We start from the raw sequence: 23,470 nt of genomic DNA, 5'->3' as shown, positions 1-23,470 counted from the left end.
CGGAGAGGGACAATCTTAACCAAGTTCCACAGCCAGGGTGGAGCAAAAGATCATGACTCAGATCATGACCTGAGCTGAAATCAAAAGTCTGATTCTTAACCGACTGAGCTACCCAGGCGCCCTTATTATCTTTTAAAGTATTGTGTTCCAAATGGGAATGTTCCTTGATTTCAGTGTTAGGGTAAGAAACATACTGACTGCAGGAAAATGAATTGCACCATAAAAATGTAGACATTATCTAAAAAGCTCAAGTCAGCCTTAACTGACATCCACAATTCTTACTATCAGGAATTACAATTAGGAACTTGGTATTTACTTTTCTGAATGGCTCACACAGCATTTAAATTCTTAATACATTTATTTTTCTTATTTAAAATTTTTTTAATGTTTATTTATTTTTGAGAGAGATACAGCATGAGCACGGGAGGGACAGAGAGAGAGGGAGACACAGCATCCGAAGCAGGTTCCAGGCTCTGAGCTGTCAGCAGAGCCCAACGCGGGGCTCGGACTCACCGGCCTTGAGATCACGACCTGAGCCAAAGTCAGATGCTTAACCTCCTGAGCCACCCAGGTGCTCCAGGTGTGCAGACTTTTTAATAATACTGACGTATAAATGGAAATAAAAGTGCTGTATTTTTAAAATGTTCATGTTTTAGGTAATGCTATAGATTTCAATCTCAATAACGTTTTATTATTTAAAAAGAAAACTATTTAAATAAGTCTGAAGGTTCAGGAATTTTCACTAAGCAATTAAGTGAATAAGGTAATCAAAATATTCTCTTCTTTCCTTTGGCCATTTATGTAGCTAACCTTAAATTCAAATTTTATGTTCACGTTACAAAAACAAATTGCAGTGAGAATTTAGGAGTAAAGTGAAATCCTCAGTTTTACTTCTAAAATGTAAAAAATGATAAATAGAATACATTGTCACACACAACATATGGAACCCTGAGTGTCTATCAAGAAACCATTATGTAAGGTACTCTCAATCCTTAAAATTATCCTAAGAAAACAAATACGACAGAGAAAGCCCAATACTCCTGATTTTCAATCCACTGCTCAATTTAAACAGGATGAATACCTTATACAAATGAAAATCAATATGTAAAAAAAGAAAATTCCAAGACTTGTTGCTTTCAGCCATCATCCAGAATGAGTTTTACATTTTTTTTTTTTTAACGTTTATTTATTATTTAGAGACAGAGAGAGAGAGAGCATGAACAGGGGAGGGGCAGAGAGAGGAGGAGACACAGAATCCAAAGCAGGCTCCAGGCTCTGAGCTGTCAGCACAGAGCCCGACCCGGGGCTGGAACTCACAAACCACGAGATCATGACCTGAGCCAAAGTCGGACGCTTAACCGACTGAGCCACCCAGGTGCCCTGTGAACTTTATATTTCTAATGTTTAGGTCTGGCACCAACTTTTCATACTACTTACATTATTGGACTTTGGAATTAAAGAAAAATTAAGAAGTTGTACTTTGTATTGAGACCAGAAAACATTTTAGAGTACAGAGTATAGGTTTAAACATTTTAGACACGGGGCACCTGGGTGGCTCAGTCGGTTGAGCATCGGACTTCGGCTCAGGTCACGATCTCGCAGTCTGTGAGTTCGAGCCCCGCATCGGGCTCTGTGCTGACTGCTCAGAGCCTGGAGCCTGTTTCGGATTCTGTGTCTCCCTCTCTCTCTGACCCTCCCCCGTTCATGCTCTCTCTCGGTCTCAAAAATAAATAAACGTTAAAAAAAAAAAATTTAAACATTTTAGACACATAGGTTTCTTAGAAAGATTTAATGCAATACCTTTTTAAAAATTAAGAGGGACTGTATTAACTATATGAGAAGTAATATTTAAATAAGGGTGTTCTTTATATTCCTTAACTTTGGAAAATCTGATTCTATATAGAATACATGTCTCAAAAGATCAAAGAGCTTATTGACTTAAGTGCAGAACATATAAACACCTTTGTGATTCCTAAGCAAAACTTAGACTTAATGAGAAGAGCAAGCTATGTTTTATGGCCCATGTCAACTATTTATTCCCAGAATACACCTGTCAGAGCAAAGGCAATTCTTGCTGATTTTTTATTTCCTGCTCTCAATAAATACATGGATCTTTTCCTATCCCATGTTCATAATAATGTATAAGACAATTTGGTCAATGCCTCATTTGCATTAGCATTGGATTATGGCACAAACACCTTTAAAATTCCTTGGAAAAGTAAGTTGGACCTTTCAGAAGGTATCAACTCCCTTAAAAACAACAGGAAAATGTGAGCAGACACGAAGTTTTCTAAGGCGGAAAAGTATACCCCATTTACCTTTCTAGAACCACATTAGTTAAAGAAAACAAAAGAGGTTTCAGTCATAATATTTATTCTTTTCCTTAACTGGGTTAAATGGTAATACAAATATTACGAGGCTGTCCTAAGTTTCTCATGTGTTTTACTTTAAATGTCCAAAACTTTACATACAAACTACGCATGACCTAGTTTCCTTCACAATTCCTACTTAGAGAATCTCAGATTTAATTGTATGTGCTTTCAAGTAGCTTCTCTGTTACCGTTACTAATACAGATTTGAAAAGACTAGCTCCAGTTAGAGAGAACTCCAACAGCAATAGCAGCCAGGCTCTCAGGTACAAAAATAAACACACGGGAGGAAGAGGAAAGCGGGAATGTTCATTTATATTGTTTCCAACTGGCAGCAACCAGAAGCCAGGACACCAGTGCACCTGCGTTGTTAGCAAGGGCACACCACGCTGGCCAGGACTAATGACATAACGTGTGATGATAACAATTTTATAGAAGTATCAAAGTTTTAAGTAGGAAAAGAACGGCAAAACAGCCTTCTGTGACTAACAGAGATGGCAGCCTCCCTGGAGAGAACATAATGTGGAGATAAAAACACAGGCCCATAAGATTACTGGAAGACCTCAGGTCAGGTTTCATGACCACCCCAGTGCTTCCACTAAAAGGCACAACTTGAAAATCTTACCAAATCCTGAGGACCATCATTTTTAAAAAATGTTAAAGAGGACGTAAACATTATCCTGAATTCATGGTGACCACCCTAGAGGCCTAAGTGTGCCTGCGTTAAAGTGTGGGGTCGCGGGCAGAACCACTTTACCACACGCCCCGTGTCAGCGTAGGCTCCCTGGGGGTGCCACCACGGCCATTCTGTACAAGGAGAAAGATCTACACAACCTGAAGAAAAACCGGAGCATTCGTGTGAAGTGCAGCCCTGTGAAGACTCACAGAGCAGCACAGCCGCCCCCTTATCCATTCTCGGGCTTGGATCCAGCCCGGTCAGGCTGCACTCTGCACACAGGCCAGAAGCAGAAGCCATGTCAGCAACATTGGGACTTGCCCTCTGCTCTCAAGGTCTCCTGATCCAGTTTAATTTTGTCCTCGTTGTTTTCTTCACTAGGAAAGCTTTGGTGGTTTGCGAGAATATTCTCCACTAGGAACCGGGCGGCTTCATCTATGTTTATATTATCCTGTAATGCAGAAATGACGAACACGATGAATTCTTCAGATTAATGCTTGGAAGTAAGCATTAAGAGTATTAACGGGACTGGCCGAGTTTGTCAGAGGGGACATTCTAACACACGAGCTACCATCTTCTCCCGTACTAAAGGGTTAAACCCTAAGAGTTTAATGCCATTGAGTATAACGTGGCTAGGGAACTCTTTCTTTTCACAAATGATCGCCCTTTCTGATGCTCCTGTTTCAAACTTCTTGCCGCTGAGATTCAATGAACTATCTCAATGGTTGAAAAGGAATCTTCATTCCCACAATGGGCTCCCACTCACATAAATGAAGGCACTAAGATGAAAACCTTCTGCCCTAGAACATCTAAGTCAATTGTTCAGGACACATTATAAAGAAGAATGTCAACGGGCTCATACCACATTAAAATATGATAAACGCATTATGTCGTCCCCCATCTCTGAGTGCAGATTATTACTTTTAATTGTCATGTGTAAATTAACCTGAAACAATGTGGTGGGTGCAACGGCCATTAAAAATATTCTAATGAGTCACAAGCTATCACAACATTTGTGCGACAGATTTATTAGCTGTCACTCACTACACGAGTAACAACACAGAGCAAAATCTGGGCTTATTTTATTTAAGTACTTAACTTCATTTTTAAATAATTTCAGGTTTACAAAACCATTGCAAAAATAGTAAAAATTCCTACATACCCTTCACTCATCTTCCTAAAATATTAACAGCTTGGAAATCCAGATTTTCAGATAAAACCAGGAAATTAGATAATAGTGTGGGCATTAATTATGAGCCTTATTCAAATTTTACCATCGTCCCAATGTCCTATTTGCCATCCAGGTGACCATCTGTATTTCGTGCTCATGTCTCCTTGGTCTCCTTTAACCTGGGACAGTTTTTCAGTCACCTTCCCTTCCACGACTTTGACACTCTTGTAGAGTACTGGCCAGAAAATATCCCTTAGTCTGGGCTTGTTTGGTGTTTCGTATCATTAAACTCAAGTTATGCATTATTGGCAGAAGAAGGGATGTGTCCTTCTCAGTGTACAAGGAGGCACTTGCTTAGAGTCACGTCTGCCAGGCTTCTCCACTGAACAATTACTATTTATCCTTTGCCCTTAGTAAGTTCCAATATATAAATCACCTGTTTGTTTGTTTTTTTTTAACCAGTTTTACCCATTAACTTTACCATTAATTAATTTTTCCCTGAAACATTTACTACCATGGTGATTAAAGGTGACTTTCTATTTCCATCATTCCTTCTACATATATTAGTTAGAATTCTACCATCAGTTAAAGTTTTCTCTTCTCCCTTACTTATTAATTGGTTTATTCATGTCATGGATTATTATTTTATTCCACAGATTAGATCCATTACAATAGTTATTTACTTCATTCCTCAAACTGTGTTACATTTTTGGAGCTTCTGTAAGTACGGTTCTGTTTCTTTTTGACACCTCTCCATCATTTTGTGCTCCCTTAGTTTCTGGCTCCGCAAAATATCTCTGGCGCATCTTTATTTGTCCCACTAGTCCTGGAATCAATCATTTCTCCACAAAACCCCTGTTCTTTTTACAGGAGAACAGTATTTAAAAAACAAATTCTGGGGACCAGTAAGCTCACTGGATCTGTGGTATCATTGCTCCTAAGCCCTCTGAGCAGAGAGAGGTAATCAATATATATATATATGTATGTATATATATATATATATATATATATATATATATATATGCATCCACAGACCTGTAGACATCTATTTCTACATTTATCTCTGTTTATGCAAATGTGTATATATACAAACACATATATACACAAACATATATATATATATATTTATATGTACATATGAAACATTAAGTTCATACTGATCTCTCCAATTTCAGTCTAACAACATGAGGTTCATTCCAGCTTTCTTCCTTATTTGCTATAATTTTCTCAGACAGTGAGAAACCTGTAAGACCTGTGCTATTTATTCAGGTATCTTTTCCAGCATCAACACAAGTTTTCTTTAATTAAAGTACTGATCTCCGAATGTCTAACTGTCACTCGGTCCCCACCCTTCCCATTATCCCAAAGAACTACAACACTCTCTAACTGCATTTAGCAGCAATTGACTAGGAACAGAAATTCCCATATTGTAATTAGTCACACATTTTCATACTACAAATCCATTGTTTGTCATAAAGGTGAAAAGATGAAGTTCACAAATTCAAAACTGTCTTTTGGCTGTGTTCCCATTAAAATTCAGATCACTGGGATTCAAGCAGGAATCAGATGTGAAGTTAGCGCCGGCCGGCTCAGAAATACAGACATTAGTGACATGTGGGCAGTACTTTTAAGGCTTGCCTAAAATTTTTAACCTAAATTTTATGCTACTGTTATTCTCTTGGGCCATTCCTGGTTTACTACTAAGGAAATTCTGCAGAAGGTGTTGCTAATATATTTGTAGGAAAGCAGAGGACATATCTGACACTTCTACTGCTAACCAGTGTGTCCCTTCTCACCTCCACATGTAACGCCGTCTATAAATTTAACAAAGCTGATGACTTGCACAGTCTCAAGCTGCAGGCCACATGACACTATCATTTGTGAATCTCCCATCTAGACTCTGGGGACAAATTTGGATTTATTACCTGAGTGATTAATTCACATAAAACTTAGAGAAGAAATTTTATCTGTAATACGTGCCATCCCTTCCAACAAATCTCATGCTCTAATAAACATTACACATACCACTAATTATTTCCCAACAAAGCTGGGAAATAAAGCAAATTACCCAACAGACACGCCGCAGGAAGGGGGACGGGTTCCAGGACAAGGGCCTCCAGGAGCAGCCTCCCCCTTCTGCCATTTCTCCCGTCCTGCCTGGCTAAGTGCTCTTGCCGCACCCACCCCTGCACTGCAGCTTTCTGCTGCTGCTGCTTTTTACTCATGAAACGAAATTTTAAGATTCTGGAATGTCTTTCTTTCAACAGACAGCCTTTAGCTTAGGAGTAAAAACCTCTGCCTCCAGCGGACACTAGTTCTGCCAATGACCCCAACATCACTCAATAGCTTTCCTTTCATTATTCTGATTGTCGGTGGCACCCAATGGTCTTCTGCGATGAGGGTGGGCTTCTGATAAAGCTAAAAGTAACCTAGTGGTAAGCAGGTACTCAGACCAGTAGATAAATCCAGTCACATTTGTTACCTAAGCGGAAAAATTCTTTTAAAAACAAAAAACAAAAAAACGTCTGCAAGAAATCCACAGAAGGCATTCCAAATGCTGGGACTGTGTTAAGATACGCCAGTCTTCTGGTTTCGGATCTTGTTTGTCATTGAGAATTTCTCAAACATTTCACCATTCTTATGTAAGTCCAATTGTTATTTGACCTCTAATGTGAAATTCCCAATGTGCATAAACAAGTTCTCTCCCCACCAATACTTTGTGCCTGTGAATTCCACCTTTGCTCTCTTGTGTATCTAGACTGGTAAGATTTTTAACAGCTGACTTAAGTGTTCTTGTTTCTCTTCAAAAAATATTTATCCCATAATCGGTGAAAGAAAGAATTCTCACTCCGCTATTCATGAAGAAGCATGTCACAAATGTTGACACTTGCCTCTTGTTCAAATTCTTTCATACACAATTAATCTGAAACTCTTCAAACATCACCTGAATACATTGTCGCTCTGACAGTTTCTGGTCCATTTTTGTTAGTACTGCACGTGACCCACATATTCGCCAGGGTCATCTCTGTCCCTATATTTTGTCAAGCCTTCAGTAAAAATTAAAAAATCCTTGTGCTTGACAAGATCCCTAAATCCCCCATAAACTCCAGTTGCAGAAGTGCTCCATTTAAAGGCTCAAACTCAGAGAATGTCATTGTTCTTTATTCTAAATAACAGCTAATTTTTACTCTGATGGAAAACCTGCCCTTCTAGTCACCTCCCCACTAGCCAATTTTGAAAGCATTTCTGCTGCCCACTGAAGGAAACTATAACATATCCATGCTATGTTTTGCTTTTTATTAGGCTCCCAAAACCCACTCACATAAACCTGTCTAAATGTTTTATAGCTATAGCTCAGATTTAGGACTTAAGAGCAGAGCAGATACAAACACGAAGCAGACCTCACCTTTGCCGAGGTTTCAAACCATCCAGTGAAACCATGTTCTTTGCAGAACTGGTCCAACTGGGAAGGATTCTGGCCACCATCCTTTTTCTGGTCACATTTATTAGCTAAGAGGACAGCAGGAATAGGGCTGCCATTTGGAAGATGGACTTTACTATCCAGATCACTTTTCCATTTTAAGACGGCCTCAAACGTGGAACCTCTCGATATATCAAAGACTACAAAAGCACCAACAGCTTCTTTGTAGTATACTCGGGTCATGTTGCCAAACCGCTCCTGCCCTAGAAGTAAATATAAAAAGAGATTAAGAACTCATAATTCAGACTGAGTCTATATTTAGATATAAGGCCTCTGACTCTAGAACAGTGCTGTAAACACGGGTTTCCCATTCCATAGCAAAGAAACTGGTGGGATGCACAGACCCATGTGGCCGATCGTGTGGTCTCAGTACGGAACTAACTAGGGTTGTGTTCTGTGAATGTACAACATATGCTCCATAAACATCCAGATGACGGTGGTTGAATCTACAGAGACCAGCATTTCCTTCTGCATTTCCCCAGTCTAAGAGAAAGGCTAAAGGGAAAAAGAAAGCCGGGAGCGGAGGGGAGAAGAGACAGAACAGAAGAAAATGAAGCTTGCACGAAGAAGATAAGTATGGTGGGTAAAACGCAGTCGAAAAGACTAAGACTGGATAAGAGATAAAGGAGTTCATCTTTCGTCCCTGTCTCTAGGCTGTACCCGCTTTGGACGCTGCTTGCAAGATTGCTGTCTTCTAAGAAGGCAGACGCGTGCAAACCTACTAGCAAAAAGTGGCACAATTATCTGTGTGATTGAAAGAAGGACCAACTGCAGAGTTCTTCAAATATCAGACTTTTAAAATAACTTACCGTGTTCAATAGTTTGGGGAAAATCCTACTGCTTCGCATACCACATGGACTTTGCAAAGCGTTCTCTTTCCGTCTGGTATCACACTGTTCTTTGACATAGGAAGGACCCTTATCTTCATCTAACAGATGAAAAACCACACAAAGAGCTGCTTGGCCAGGATTACAGTGGCACTGACTAAGACAGCACTAGAACCCAGGTCTTCTGAGTCCCATGCACCCCTGTTGCCAGCCATTCTGAACTATCTTACAGTTACTCTGACTTCTAAGGCATTTACCTTCCGTCTGTCGAGTTACTGACTAGAGTACTAAGGAAATATGACTGGCAATCAATGTAAATCGAAGATGTGAAACTCTGATCAATGATAAAAACAAAGCTGACAGGACACTTTCCTGTTAAAACATATGATGAAAAAACACTCTATCTACATTTCGTTGATAGTAACAAATGCAAAGCTGCCCACAAAAAATATTTTCTTTCTCCTCCAAATTCTACTAGAGCATCATACAATGTTAGATATTGCTTAATGAAATAATGGGAAAAGAACACTATAGGCAAGCTTAAATGGAAAAACCTGAAGTTCATTTGTGGTTTGTCGTAACTCCTCATATGGGCTTACCTGAAGTTGTACTATGACAGTTCAGATGTCTGAACTTTATTATAACAGTCACATATGAAACCCCACTATCATATTTATATTTTACTGGTAATGTAAATCTGCCCAGCCAACTATATAGTTACTGGATCACAATGCTGACAATTATAAGAAATTAACATTGTACCTTTTCCTTAAACTTGTACTTCATAACTACACACAGCATGTTCACAGAGGATATACCAACTGATCAAAGTCAATATCACTAATCTGCAAAACGACTATGTAGATGCATTAAAGTGGTTCTGAGTTCAATTTTAACTAGAGAACACATACTGCCAATTTTTGTTTTTATAAAATTTAATTATTAAATATAAAATGACTATGGCAAAAAAGGAAATTAGCCTCATTAAGATAGTCCAGATTACATGATTATTTCATATTAGAAGAAAGTACTCTTTAGAACTATCCCTTCAATTTAGAAAAGAGGGTAGGGTGCCAAACTAGTAAAAGTATAGAAATCCAGAAGTAATAAAGAACGATTAAGCTTTAGTGAGTGTTGCTTTGTTTACTGAATCATCTATAAATCCCTAAAAAGATTTCTTTCAACCAATCATACTAAGTCATATACAAATTTGTATTCACATAAACTTTCTGATAAAATATAAGAAAATTAGAAATGTATTATGACAAGGAATTTTCGAGATGGACCTGTGGATTAGAAATATCAGGTTACTGGCGCACCTGGGTGGCTCAGTCGGTTAAGCGTCTGACTTGGCTCACGTCATGATCTCACAGTTCATGAGTTCGAGCCCCGCATCGGGCTCTGTGCTGACAGCTCAGAGCCTGGTTGAAGCCTGCTTTGGATTCTGTGTCTCCCTCTCTGCTCCTCCCCCACTCATGTTCTGTCTCTCAAAAATAAATAAACATTAAAAAAAAAATCTTTAAAAGAAAAAAAAGAAATAATCAGGTTACATTCCCTAGGTTCCAAGGTTAGTATTCAAAACTCTCTGATAGTCTCAGAGTGTGCTTTCTAAAAACCACACTATATGGCAATTCAAAATAGTGTCAATTATGCTATTAAGCAAATGAAAAGTACAAACTGGGAGAAAAAAATGCAAACCCTCTATCTGGTAAAGGACTTATACCCTCCAAACTCCAGAGTAAGAAGATAAAAAATCTAATTAATAAAGTAAGCAAAAGACTGGAACAGATGCTTTATCAAAGAATGCATACAATGACAAGCAAAGGAAAAGATGCCTAGCATCATTAATTACTGGAGAAATGCAAATTTCAATCACAACTAGGGTGCCTGGGTGGCTCAGTTGGTTGAGCATCTGACTCTTGATTTCAGCTCAGGGTTGTGGGATTGAGCCCCATACCAGGTTCGGTGCTAAACATATAGTCTGCTTAAGATTTTCTCTGTCTCTCTCTCCCCGCCCCTCGTCTCTGCTCATGCTCTCTCTAAAAAATTAAAAAGAAAAATAAATTTTTAAATCATAACCAGCTTCCCCTTCATGCCTATGAGAATGGCTAAAATAAAAAGTCTGGTTTTACCAAGTATTGGTGAAGAAATGGAGCAATCAGAACTCTTACTTACTACTGGTAAGAATAAGAATCTAGAATAGTACATCCATTTGGGAAACGATTTGACAGTTTCTTCAAAATTTAAACATATACCTACCATACAACCAACACATTCTACTCCTAGGTATTTGCTCAAACAAAATGAAAGCACATGTCTACACAAAGTCATGTTCATGAATGCTCATAGGTGCTTTATTTTTAATAGTCGAAAATGGTAATCAATAAAATATGGTATATTCATACAATGGAATATAACAACAGAAAGGAAAGGAATAGATTATGGATGAAAATAACAAAATAGATGAATCTCAAAATAATTAAGCTAAGTGAAAGAAACTAGACCAGAGAGGGAATAGGTAATACTATATGAATGCATTTATATCAAATCCTTAAAAATAAAAACTATAGTGACTTAGTAAGAGGAAGCCCATCAGTGATTATCTTGGGCAAGGCAGTGAGACAGGTTCGGAAATACTTTTGCAATCTTGATCATAGTGATGTTTCACTACTGTTTACATGTCAAACATCAAATTGTACAGTTTGTTGTATTGTCGATTAGGTATAATAAAGCTATAAAAAAATAATACCTACAGATGGTCACTGGGAAGGTTTAATGCAAAATGTCTGCCTGAGAGTCTTTTAGGGAAGAGTACAACAAACTATAATTCATGGTCAAACCTCGCTAAATAAAGTTTTACTGGAATACTATCACCTTCATCCGTTTATCGGTTTCTTCATCGGTTTTCATTCTACAATGGCAGAGTTGAGTAGTCGCAACAAAGAGTAAATGGCCCATAAAACCTAAAGTATTTGCTACTTCTATTCTAGAGGGTTAGGGGATAGTCTATACCTTGAACTGACACTGGTATATAAAAATTCATGAAGGACTTAAGATCTGTGTATGTAAATTATACTTTAAGTTCAAAAAAGTAAAATGTCAGGCTCATGGTAAGCACTGTGTAAATGTTAGCTAGTATTAAGTGCTCAATAAATGTATTACATGATGAAAGCCTAAGTATCCTTTTTAAAATGGTACAATTAAACATAGCAAAACCTTTAACTATTAGCTAGTTATATGCTGTAAACTGTAGTGGTGAAAACAGTTGGCAGAGGAAAATGAACTTGAGGAAAGTACAAATGTACTAGAGAATCAAAATACCAAGCACCCAGGGACGCTTCAGTCAGTTAAGTAAACATCCAACTTTGGCTCAGGTTGTGATCTCACAGTTTGTAGGTTCAAGCTCCACACTGGGGTCTGTGCTGACAGCTCAGAGTCTGGAGCCTGCTTTGGATTCTGTGTTTCCCTCTCTCTCTGCTCCTCTCCTGCTCATGCTCTGTCCCTCAAAAAATGAATAAACATTAAAAACAAAATTTAAATACCAAGCACCCAAAGGTCAAGCAATCCTAGGCAAGTAACTCTGTCGGCCTCAGTAAGTCATGTGTCTTTAGAGGATTTTAGGGATCTTCTAAGCCCTCCCAGCTCTTCCTTCTGATGTTTTAGGTTTCTGTGCGATAACTTTAATGTTATAATGATTTGCTAAAGATTCTTCAATCACTGAATCCAGACAGCAATGGGGATCAAATATAAATAATCCAGCATGAAAAGGCCAAGCCATGCATTTAGGGAAATTGCTTACTTTCCAACAGAATAGTGAAATATACTTCCTATTTTACTGAGTTCATTATCTTTTTAATTCTGAAGTAATTCTGAAAAATTCTGAAGTAATCCATTAGTGCTTCAGAGATACTCTTGAACTGGTCAAAAAACCTAAAAAGCACAAATTTCTAAAATATGTAATATTTAATTAGAAAATAGGGGCGTCTGGGTGGCTCAGTTAAGTGTCTGACTCGGTTTTCGCTCAGGTCATGATCTCACAGTTCGTGAGTTCTAATCCCACATTGAGTCCTACATTGGGCTCCACGCTGGCAGTATGGAGCCTGCTTGGGTTCTCTCTTTCTCCTTCTCTCTCTCTCAAAATAGATGAATTTAAAAAAAAAAGTCTTTAATTAGAGAATAAAGAGACAATGAATTCATTTAAAATAATAATCTTAACATGAAATTGAGAGTTGTTCTCCCAAAAAACCTAACAAGGCAAAACCTAGATTTAACTATTTTGGTTTCAAAGGTTTAAATACATGGATATATCAAGCTCTTCCAGTCGTTAAACCGGAAAATAACATAAAGTTTGCCACTAGAGTAAGAGCTGCATCCTATAACTTCGTTATTATTTCTCCTTGGGTAATTTTATCTATTCTCTTGTTATTGTCTAAAAGAAAGAACCACAGTGGAAAACAAAACTAATGTTCATGAATATTCCATTCTCCTCCATTTCTAAGTGTGTGAAGGATCACACTCTTCTGCCCCCACTGAGTCAGGAGTGGCTATGAACTCGTCTTGGCCAATGAAAGGTGAACAGAAGTGTCACTTTTAAGCAGAATCACTTGGCTGACAGTGTCCCTGTCCTGCTGCAGCAGGCTCGAACCCTAATTTTGAGAGGAGAGTATCATGAGATGGTAGAGCCTCCATTAGTCTGAGTCTTCAGGTAGTTTCAATGAAAAATGCCTTCACATCTCTACCACTGCCCCAACCTCTGCCCTCACCGTGGGCATGAAGAAAGAGTGAGGAATAATTATTTTAAGCCATTGACGTTTTTAATGTGGTTGGAACTCCAACATAACCTAATCTATCCTGACTAATACAGCCCCCAAATCGTGTCTAGATTTGATCTCCACTCAAAAACGTGCATTAAGTTCCTTGCATGTATCAGGCACTGTGCTAGATACTGGTGAACAGCATGGAACAATCAATATGATTTCCTCTCCTGAGGAGCTCACAATCTATTTGAGGAAATAGACAAACTGCACCACAGGGTGTTAGGTGTCATCAGAGATATGAAAAGTATATCATGGTATCAAACGAAGGGATGCTCTTCATTGAGGTACGTAAGCTAATCTTAGTAGTTCTGAAAGACACGTTATCAAGAAATGCCATTCAAATGCTTACCTGTCATGAAAATCAGTTGTCTTTATTCCTTTGTCTCTATACTGTAGATGCAGCAATGCCCAAAACCCACCAGCAGTCACCCTAGTCAGAGCCAGGCTCACCATCAACGGACTAAACAGATTCAGGTATTTAATCTCTAGATACAATCTCCAGCAGTGCTGAGTCTTTCTCATGGGAATGATGCATTCTAGTACTTACCTTTCACAACACTTGAGGAGTTAGCCCTTTCTAAGTTTAAAAAAGGGGTAAGGACCAAACCTACCAACAGGGCAGACTTTCACATTTACATTAGAATTAAACTGGAATTCTGTAGAATCTTGGACTTTTTTTTTTTTTTCCTTAATTTTAGACAAGAAATATAAAGAATGCTCCCTGGGAAGTAGTCAATCAACCATTCTAAGTTCAGTCCAAGAAAATTTTATTGTTCTCGATCCTACTTTCCACAAATGCATAAATAAAATGCAGGAAATTCCCACTATGCTGAGTGCCCCTGGGTTGTATCATAGGACAGGAGAGGATGGGGTAGAGAAGTCTGCAGTTATTAAATACAAAGACAGATGCATGAGTTTTGTTTCATGGGGTGTGTGTGTGTGTGTGTAGAGTTAAAGCTTATGGCAATATAAAAATTCAGCACGACCTGGGAGATCTTCCTGTCACGAGATCTGTAGAAGTAGCTCAAAGAGTGTGACAGGGAATCAGCAACACCATCTTCCTTAACTGGTGTTGTAGTCATTTCTTAATGGGGGGGGGGGGGGGGGGGGGGAAGGACCACTTTCATGCCTTCCTGACCAACACTTAAATGGACAACATTGTAACTGCCAGATGCCACCTCACATCACCTAATCCAACCTCTCCTATTTTACAGATGAGAAAATAAAATCCCGGGGAGACAGAATTACTCAAATTGCCCAGGTTGATTTGTTATCTGATGTGCTGTCCAATCTGTTAGCCAAATACTTTCTGGAGGACACATTGTTCCACATGTCCCATACTTCTGAATACACCCAAGGCAGTGCCATCAGCCTACAGTGACTTTCTTTAAGGATAGCAGAGCCCTATTACACAAGGTAATCCCTTTCTCATAGTCTCTTAGGGCTTTACCACAGCAGCTACGAGAAATGCCCCACTGCTGAGTGCTTTAGTGACCCCAATACTAGTGGCAGCCTCTTTTATCCATATTGCTGTAGGCATATTTCCAGAATATTCCAAATGACTCTAAATGCTTTCTTTTAAAAAAGTGTGTTACTTCCTTCTCTAGAAGACGGAATCTTTATTGTAACTAGATATCTTGGCAATGAGAATGAAGAAAATGAACACAGTGCTAGTCATCTAGGCTCAAAGATATCTAATCTTGGCAATGAGAATGAAGAAAATGAACACAGTGCTAGTCATCTAGGGTGAAGCCCTAGATTTCCCAGCTGCCCTTGCAGCAAGACATGCATATTTGACTAGAGCGCAAAGACAAAGAATATGATGATATGACGAAGGGATGGTTGTGTGATGCAGTGTCAGCTTTGGCCCATGGAGACTTTAAGGTTCTGCTCAGCAGCTGTGGACTGCCCAACCATGGACTTACCAGGTGAGAGAATTAACCTCTTTGTTAAAATCACGATGCATAGTGGTGTCAGAGGAAGGCAGATCTATCGAAACAGTTGATCCTAACGAATCTGCATTTTAAGCGCCGCAGGTGAGCCTGATGGAGGAGTCTCCATATAATCACACTAAAATAGAACAATGTATTTAGCTTAATTTCAAAAAGCAACAAAAAAAGTCACTACAGAGGATGCTTAAGGAAAATATCTGGACAGAAGTGAATGGAAAGAAGGCAGAAGAGGAGAATGTAAGGCCGTGTGTCAGCTAGAAAGACCAACCAAGATCCATAAACTAACCCCTACTGTCCATTTATTTTTATGTGGTCCATCTTTCTCAAAACAAGACTGAAGAAATTACATGTTTCTAGCTTCCTTGATTGCAAAAAGTGAGAAAAGCACTTTTGAAAATACAACTGAGTAGAATTCTAAAGCATTTTTACCTCATCTTGCAGAAATCTGCAACCCCTATCATTTATGTCTGTACTGTTCTCACCATCCAGATCTCTGCAACCAAAACACAACCTAAACTTGTTCACTTAGCCTACCCTCTCCTTTTTTTTTTTTTATTTTTGAGAGACAGAGAGACAGTGAGAGAGAGAGAGAGAGAGAGAGAGAGAGAGAGAATCCCAAGCAAGCGCCACGCTCAGCACGGAGCCTGACATGGGACTCAATCCCAGGACCATGAGATCATGACCTGAGCCAAAATCAAGAGTCGGATGCTCAACCAACTAAGCCATGCAGGTGCCCCAGCCCACTCTCTACTTCTTAAGTGTTGGTTAAGTGTGAAATCATCACTAGTTTCAGGATATGCTGTTCTTGAACTACAAATCTGAGGCCTTCAAAGTTTTCTTCTTTGGAACAGCACTTTATCTCTCAGTCTTTTCTAACAAATGCCTAGAAGTATGTATTCATGATGGGTTTTTTTTCTATATTATAATTCTTTGATATCTTGGGGCCTTGTGGACCAGCAGAGAGCCTGCCTCTCCCAGGGTTAGCTAGTTCTGAGAGACTGCAAACAACCTGCTGAAAGCACATCTTGGATAGGCAAACCAACCAATTCGGAATCCTTACCATCCCTTTTTTCAGGCATTTTTAAGGCTCCTGCAGTCTAAGTCACTATCTTCCTGCCCTAAATCACCCATGGCCAGGTACTAAACAAATAGGGACCACCCCCATAGCCCAACGCCCACTGAAATAGGTCAAACTAACCAATCCTAAGCTTGCTCTGCTTGCCTGTACTGCCTTGGCCATTCCTTCTTGCAAAAACCACAATAAAGGCTCTAGCCCATGCTTATCCCTTGCTCCTTCTGCCTCTTGACCAACCCTGGGGCTTCCCCATGTGGTCCTGCATGGGGTGGATGCTCCCTCCTCTTGGGATCTATGAGTAACAAACCATCTTTTCAATGGTGATCATCTTCTGGTGTATTGGCCTTACCATACCTGATAAAAACAAAACTCTTGGGTACACTTTAAAATAGAATATGAACGAATCACTGAAATTTCCATATCAGAAGCTTAAGAAAATCAGAAGGTCAAGAAAAGAAATTCATAATGGATAAAATTTCTCCTATAATATATCTGAAAGTAATACTGCCTCTGGAAAGTAACGCATGGCTTGTAGGTTTAATCAGTGAGATCACAGAGTAGACCATGCAAACATCTATAATTATTACCTTGCTTTTCCAGGTGTGCTCTACAAGCGTATATCAATAAAACAGCTCTGTTATCTTCAGAAAGTCCAGTGTGGAAAGTCTTTCAAAATCCCCTCCAAAAATGATGGAGCCGACCAAAGAGTATCTACATTGGAAGTTCAGTGTTTTATAATTAAGAAGAGTATAATAACTGGAAATTCTGGACTGATAATTAAAGAGATGATAATTATTGCAAAGGGGTTTAACATATGAATCATGTGCACTACTATACGGATGACCAGAACATTTGCTAATTTAGACAAGAGTCTGCTAGACTCTCAGATGACATTCTTTGGAGTGTTTTGACACCAGTGAACCAAAAATTCACTGAACAATTAAAAGCTTATTTTCATATTTCAGCATCAGAAGACATGTCTTTGTATAGTGCCATCGATTATCTGTGTTTCCTTGGTCAAGTTATTATACTTCTCTGTATTTAGACTATGGGATCTCTAAAAGCCTATACAGTTCAACTCAAATAGTAGAATGATTAGGAAAATGGGGGAAAAGTCAAACTTTAGTACTTTTATCAATGTCCCACTCCCTCTACTACTAACCTGGGCACTTTTCAGTTTATGTGGGCCAATTGAGGCAACTGAAAATGGTAACATATTAAAAAAAAAAAAAGGGCAATAGGCATATGTTAATATGTTGTTACACTGTCTGCCTCGGCAATTGGGGATACAAAATCCAGACTGGAGCACCCAAAGTGTCTCAGGATTCACAAACTGAGGAAGATTTAAAGACATAAAATGGGGGCACCTAGGTGGCTCAGTGGGTTGAGTGTCCGACTCTTGATTTCAGCTCAGGTCATGACAATCCCAGGGTCATGGGATAGAGCCCCATATCGGGGCTCCGTGCAGCTGGGAGCCTGCTTGGGATTCTCTCTCCTCCCCTCCCTCTCTTTCTCTCTCTTAAAATAAATAATTTTTTTAAAAAGAGATGTAAAATGGAACAGTAGGTTTTGTTTGTAATTCAACACAGCATTTTAGTCTGTATAAGGCTAAGGACAGGAGGAAGACTGTACGGAAGTCAGATATAAGGAAGATTTTAAAAATCCCTTTAAGTGAGTTATTAAGTAATTGGAAAGTCATTGTAAATTCAGTGTTGAAGAGGGAGACTACAAATAACTATAGACTAATTCCTCAGAGCACTTCTTCTGCATATTTAGAAAAAAACTGAATTTTAATAATTTTTGACTAATAGATACTTTGAAGGTCAAGAAAGCACTGGAGATAATATTTAAGATTCTTGCTCATGAGGGTTAAAGGAGAGTTATGAAAGACAAGAAGAGGCCATGAGGTACAGTGATCAGTGACTGCCACTGTGGAAAATGGGATAAGAAAAGCAGGATCAACGTTCTAATTTAGGCTGGGGATCAAAAAAAAAAAAAAAAGTGAATCTAAGTATAGTTTATATAATTGATAATGTCTTCCAACCATGCATTTTATACTTCAGTAAATACTATTTACATGAACTTCAGAGTAGAATGTTCCTGATTGGTTCGTTGGTCCAAAGTTTTTTTTACAGAAGATTTTTACTCAGATTTTTATACAGAAATACTAATCCTAAAAAGTGAAGCGTGGCAGAAGAGACCAGGCCCCCAGAAAACGCCACTTTGGCATAAGGATTAATTTGAACTAAAGGGACTTTAAAAAGAGCAGGTGCCCAAAAGGTACTCTAATCTCTCTTTTTTCTTCCTGAAAGCAGACGAGAAAACCCCCACAGGAGAGACGTCCTCTCTCTACCAGGAGGAAAGAAACATTCCTATCACCACGGACAGGAATTGAAGCTGGGAGAATTCTCTATAAACAGACCATACAAAATAACTCTTATTTTCCTTTAGCCTCCCCATATATTTTAGTTATTTTCCCACAATTCTCTCCCTTTGTTCAACCTGGTATAAAAGCACTTAGGTTTTGTCACTTCTTTGGGTGTTCATTTTCTTATGAGGACTCCTGTGTCAGGTAAAACTTAGGTGACATAAATTTCTGCTGTTAATCTGTCTCAGATTGATTTCTTTTTTTTTTCTTTTTTTAATTTTCAGGCTTTGCTGAAAACTCTAAGAAGGCAGAGATAAAGTTTTGCCTCCCCTACAAAAGCAATCACTTCAGTGAATACGGGAAGACTAAATTATATTAGTTCTAAATGGACAAACTTGTTTTTACTTTTTTTTTAAATGTTTATTTAGTTATTTTGAGGGGGAACAAGGGGAGGGGCAGGGAGAGGGAGAGAGAGAATCCCAAGCAGGCTCCACAGAGCCTCAGGTAGGGCCTGAACTCACAAACCATGAGATCATGACCTGAACGAAACCAAGAGTTCGATGCTTAACTGACTGAGCCACCCAAGCGCCCCAAGAGACCACTATTTAAAACATTGCTGGCCTATAATAAATGGGTTCATTTATGTAACAACAACAAAAAGAAGATCAGAGACATCTCTTGCTACCTCTTAATTTAGTAGTATTTATTAAACTTTTTGAAAAGCTTACTGAAGACTTCAGTGTCTTAGTATATATTTCAGTCCTGTGTTAAGAGCCATCTTCAAACAGGTATGGGGTAAGAGACGGTTGCCCAAAACAAAAATTATATTGAGGTGCATTGGTATTTTGTAGCTACATTCATTTGATGCAATAAGAAAGCATTTGGAAGGCCTGTACCCAAGAATCACTGTGGTTCCTAATCTGAAGAGTTTAGCTTAAACTGCCTGGCCACATTTATGGAAAACATTTGGCCAACTCCTCCCTGTTACCCCTGCCAAAGTTTCCAAGTATAGAGACCCAACAAAATTCCTTGACCATCTTTCTCATCTCTAACGCAACAGTAAAAAACTAGTCACAGGGCCACACCTTAAGTTAGTCATATCAACTGGCCAGCCCTACCTACTGTTTTGCAATCAAGGAGTATTTCTAAACTTTCACAATTAAAGATCATTCAATGTTGTAACTACATAAGGCAAATATGTTTAGCCATGGGGAACTTTTGGAGTGGCCTTCAGTTTGCTTCATTACATCATGACCACTTAACTCAAATGGTATGAGCTAGGATTCACTAAGAGGTCAAATATTCAAAGCAAACATAGTTAATGATGTAGCTCCCTAAGCCCCAAGTGAAAGCCAAATTATTTCTGTGTTAACTTCCTTATATATTAAGACTCCCTCTCTGGAAATCTTATTGATAAGGTGAGACTAGTAATTTTCAACTACCTCATTAATTTACCCCTAATCTTTTTAACAGCTCGTGTGTACTTGCTGAATGGTACTGAACATCCAGGAATCCCTTTTAGAGATCTTAAAATTCTGCTTTCTGTCCCCGCACAGCTCAACCTTTGCATTTAGGGAAAAGTGCAAGCACATTCCATCTAGGCCAATGTGTACCAGAGTCTGACAAGACTGATTATGTCTCTTTCCTGGCTGCATAGGTCTGTTACAGCTGGACAAAAAAATAAGAGGTGATACCCAGGGAGAAAATTACTCATGACTTTGCTTTCCCAAGCCTCCAAATACCAGCATTTTTGCTGGAAGCTTAAAAACACAAATGTGCCAATAAAATCTTTTATTTACCTGCAGTGAAATCCAATCATAATAGCTAAATATGATATTATTTAACAAGAAGAATAAGGCAAAGTCAACAACCCTCCTAGGTGAGGGGTGTAAAATCTTCACGGAAATCTGTAGCGACAATGAAGATTCCTGCAGAATGACTATCACATGGTAAGGCAACCTTTAGAATTTATGACTTTGTCCAGAAGCAATACTACTATTCATAAGTGTCTGTGAAACAGCAGGAAGTATTTCAAAAGAAGCCTGACTTCAAAAGATGACTTTTCAAACGAACTTTTGGTTTTCTGTAACCAAAAGGGAAAAAAGAAAAAAAAAAAAAAAAAAAAAAAAGCTGAGCCCAGGGCAGATTATCCTCCTTTCTGTGAGGGACTGACATACATAAATTTATTTGCATATCTGAGGCAGAAAAGTCTGTTCTTGAATAAGTGAGTATTTAGGTTAATATACATAGGTTAATTCTTCAATACTTTTTCATATGTAATAAGCTGTTGGTGAAAAAAACACTGCCTAACAGACAGACCTGTGTCCCCCCCCACTCATTTGCCAGCTGGGTGACCATACCTTCCACAGTTGATGCATCTGTAGCGTGAAGGATGGTCTCTCGCTCTGAACATTCTCCCATCCAGATTCTCTATTGCAGACTGAGCTTCTTACCAGCAATGATTGAACAGGGTAACTTTTGCTATCACTTCCATATTTAAACTTTCCAAAAGTCACCATCTTTTTAAATGCCCACACTCCACCCACCCCACCAGACAGAGCTCAAATTTTCATAAATTAGAGCAAGGAGAATATGCACCCCCTTCAAAGAGGGGCATTATGCTCCCAAATTGTCAACTGAAAGCAAATGCCAGGGAAACAATCTATTGTGGTGTGGAGTGGGGCAGGGCCAGGAGTGGGGTTAGGCCTTGGCTTAAGGAGGGAGGCAGGATTCAAGAGTAGCTTTCCCAAATCTTCCCCAGGGTGCAGGGGTTGTTAAGGACTCACCTAGGAGATCACCCTACCTGAAGAATAGAATTTCACTTAGAAAGAAGGGTCTCAGATCCAAGGTGGGTGATGAAACACATTCTGAAAAGGCACCTGGTTGCTAGCCTTGGTTGTGTCACTATCTAGGAGGGTCACTTGGGGGCAATCATTCAACTTCTGTGCTCCTCTGTGAAATGTTAAAGCTGGTTGAGAGGAGCTGGCCCCTGCCCCCCCCCCCACTCCTCCCACTCTTCCTCGTGTATATAACTTGTCATCATTCAGAGTTAAAACTCCAGGAAAAGCCCCCATGGCTGTTTCACCTCTGGTCAGGGGAGGGAGGGAAAGAGAGAGAGCACGTTGGAGTGGAGAGGGCCACCTTTCCATCTCTTAAAAATGAGATGCTTTCTGCAGACTTAGTAGAGGCATCTAACCAGGGTTATTTATTTACGCATTTCTCGATCTTGTCCTGCTTTTAAACCCTTCAACTACTACTGCCCCTTACCGTTGTCGTGATCCCACTGGGGTCCACCCAGCCACGTCCCTTTCCGTGTGGCTACCTGAGTTAGCCGCCGGCTCTCGACGGAGGCCGCAGCCCGCCACTTACCGGCGATGTCCCATAGCTGCAGGCGCACCAGCGTCCGGCTGTCCCAGTTGAGGACCTTGAGGGCGAAGTCCACCCCGATGGTGGCCCGGTAGTGCTGGGAGAAGAGCTGGTGGACGTAGCGCTTGATGATGCTAGTCTTGCCCACGCCGAGCTCGCCGATGACCAGCACCTTGAAGAGGTGCTCGCGGGTCTCGGGCGCGGCGGCCGCCGCCGTCCCCAGGACCGGGTCCCCGGCTGCCCCGCCCGCCATGAGCGCCCCCGGCCCCGCTCCAGCCGGCCGGCTGCCCCCCGCGAGCTCGGGCTCCGCGCCGGGGTCGCCGCCCTGCCGCGTCTTCCCCGCGCGCCCGCGGAGCCCCCGTCGGCCGTCGCAACGTCCCGAAGCCGGCCGCCCTGCGCCCGCGCCACCGCCCGACGGGTCACAGGACCCGGAACCTGCCGCGGCGGCAGCCGAGCGGGGCGGGGAAAGGGCCGGGGACTGGCCGGCGGGGGAGGACCCGGAGGGGAGGCCGCTTCCCTCCGCCGCCTGCGCTCTGGGCGGGCGGCCGGGCGGGAGCCGGGAACTTCCTTTCCCGGGGCGTCCCCTCCTCGCAGGGGCGCGCGGAGCCCGGCCGCCCCCTGCTGGCCCTGGGCGGTTCGAGGTGGGCCTGAAAAAGTGCGGAGGCCACGGAGCCGGCTCGCGAACGCCGGGGTCGGGGCGCGCAGGCGCGGGGGTAGTGGTCCGGGGGCGCGGCTCTGGCCGGGGGTTAAACCACCTTCCAGCCTCTGCCCCGAGAGGGTTTAACACCTGGAGTTCCCGCCTGCGATTTCTCTCTTGCGGCCCTTTGGGAAAGGGAATGGCAGATTGACTCTGAACTTGGCAAAGGACTTATAACGCTTTAGTATTTAAATGAAGGAGTGGGTCTGAAGAAGACCGAGGATCTGTAAAACAATCTTATTTAAGCCTTCAGCTACCAGAGGCTGTGACATAAACCCCAGGAATCGATTGAGAAGTAATAGGTAGTTTTGAGGGCTTTTATTTAAAGAACAAAGATAGGAAGTTTTGCCTTGCTGTGTTTATAAAAGCGAGGGAAGCCCCCCCCCCCCCCCCCTGTAATATTTAGAAACACCTGGAGCCGACAATGCTCTGGCAGCGTCCTTAAATAAACTAAAGAAGCTGTTCACTCTGCTATAATCTGACAATCTTTGAAAAATGTTTTTCAGAGGTGGAGGCGTCTTAAAATTTAGACATCAAGGTGGGAGTAAAACCTTTACTAAAATAGCTATTGAAAAAAGCATGGATATGTCTTTAAACAAGTTTTATGGCCTGCCAACATATGGCTTGTATGTTCACCCAACTAGAGAGTCCTTTCAATATGTCTCCAGCTT

The 23,470-nt window shown here is 40.5% G+C and overlaps 1 protein-coding gene across 1 annotated transcript; it reads right to left on the bottom strand.

Annotated features, from left to right (window-relative positions):
• Window positions 1-2,356: 2,356 nt before the first annotated feature.
• RAB32 (RAB32, member RAS oncogene family) lies at window positions 2,357-22,654 on the bottom strand. The gene is made up of 3 exons (XM_043592552.1): window positions 22,106-22,654; window positions 7,623-7,900; window positions 2,357-3,496 (listed from the first exon to the last, which is right to left on the bottom strand). The coding sequence occupies exons 1-3, from the start codon at window positions 22,353-22,355 to the stop codon at window positions 3,347-3,349; spliced, it is 678 nt and encodes a 225-aa protein (XP_043448487.1). The 5' UTR covers window positions 22,356-22,654; the 3' UTR covers window positions 2,357-3,346.
• Window positions 22,655-23,470: the final 816 nt, after the last annotated feature.

Source organism: Prionailurus bengalensis, chromosome B2 (genome assembly GCF_016509475.1).
Source record: "Prionailurus bengalensis isolate Pbe53 chromosome B2, Fcat_Pben_1.1_paternal_pri, whole genome shotgun sequence".
NCBI classification, from domain to species: Eukaryota; Metazoa; Chordata; class Mammalia; order Carnivora; family Felidae; genus Prionailurus; species Prionailurus bengalensis.
This window is presented reverse-complemented; position numbering and strand designations above follow the sequence as displayed.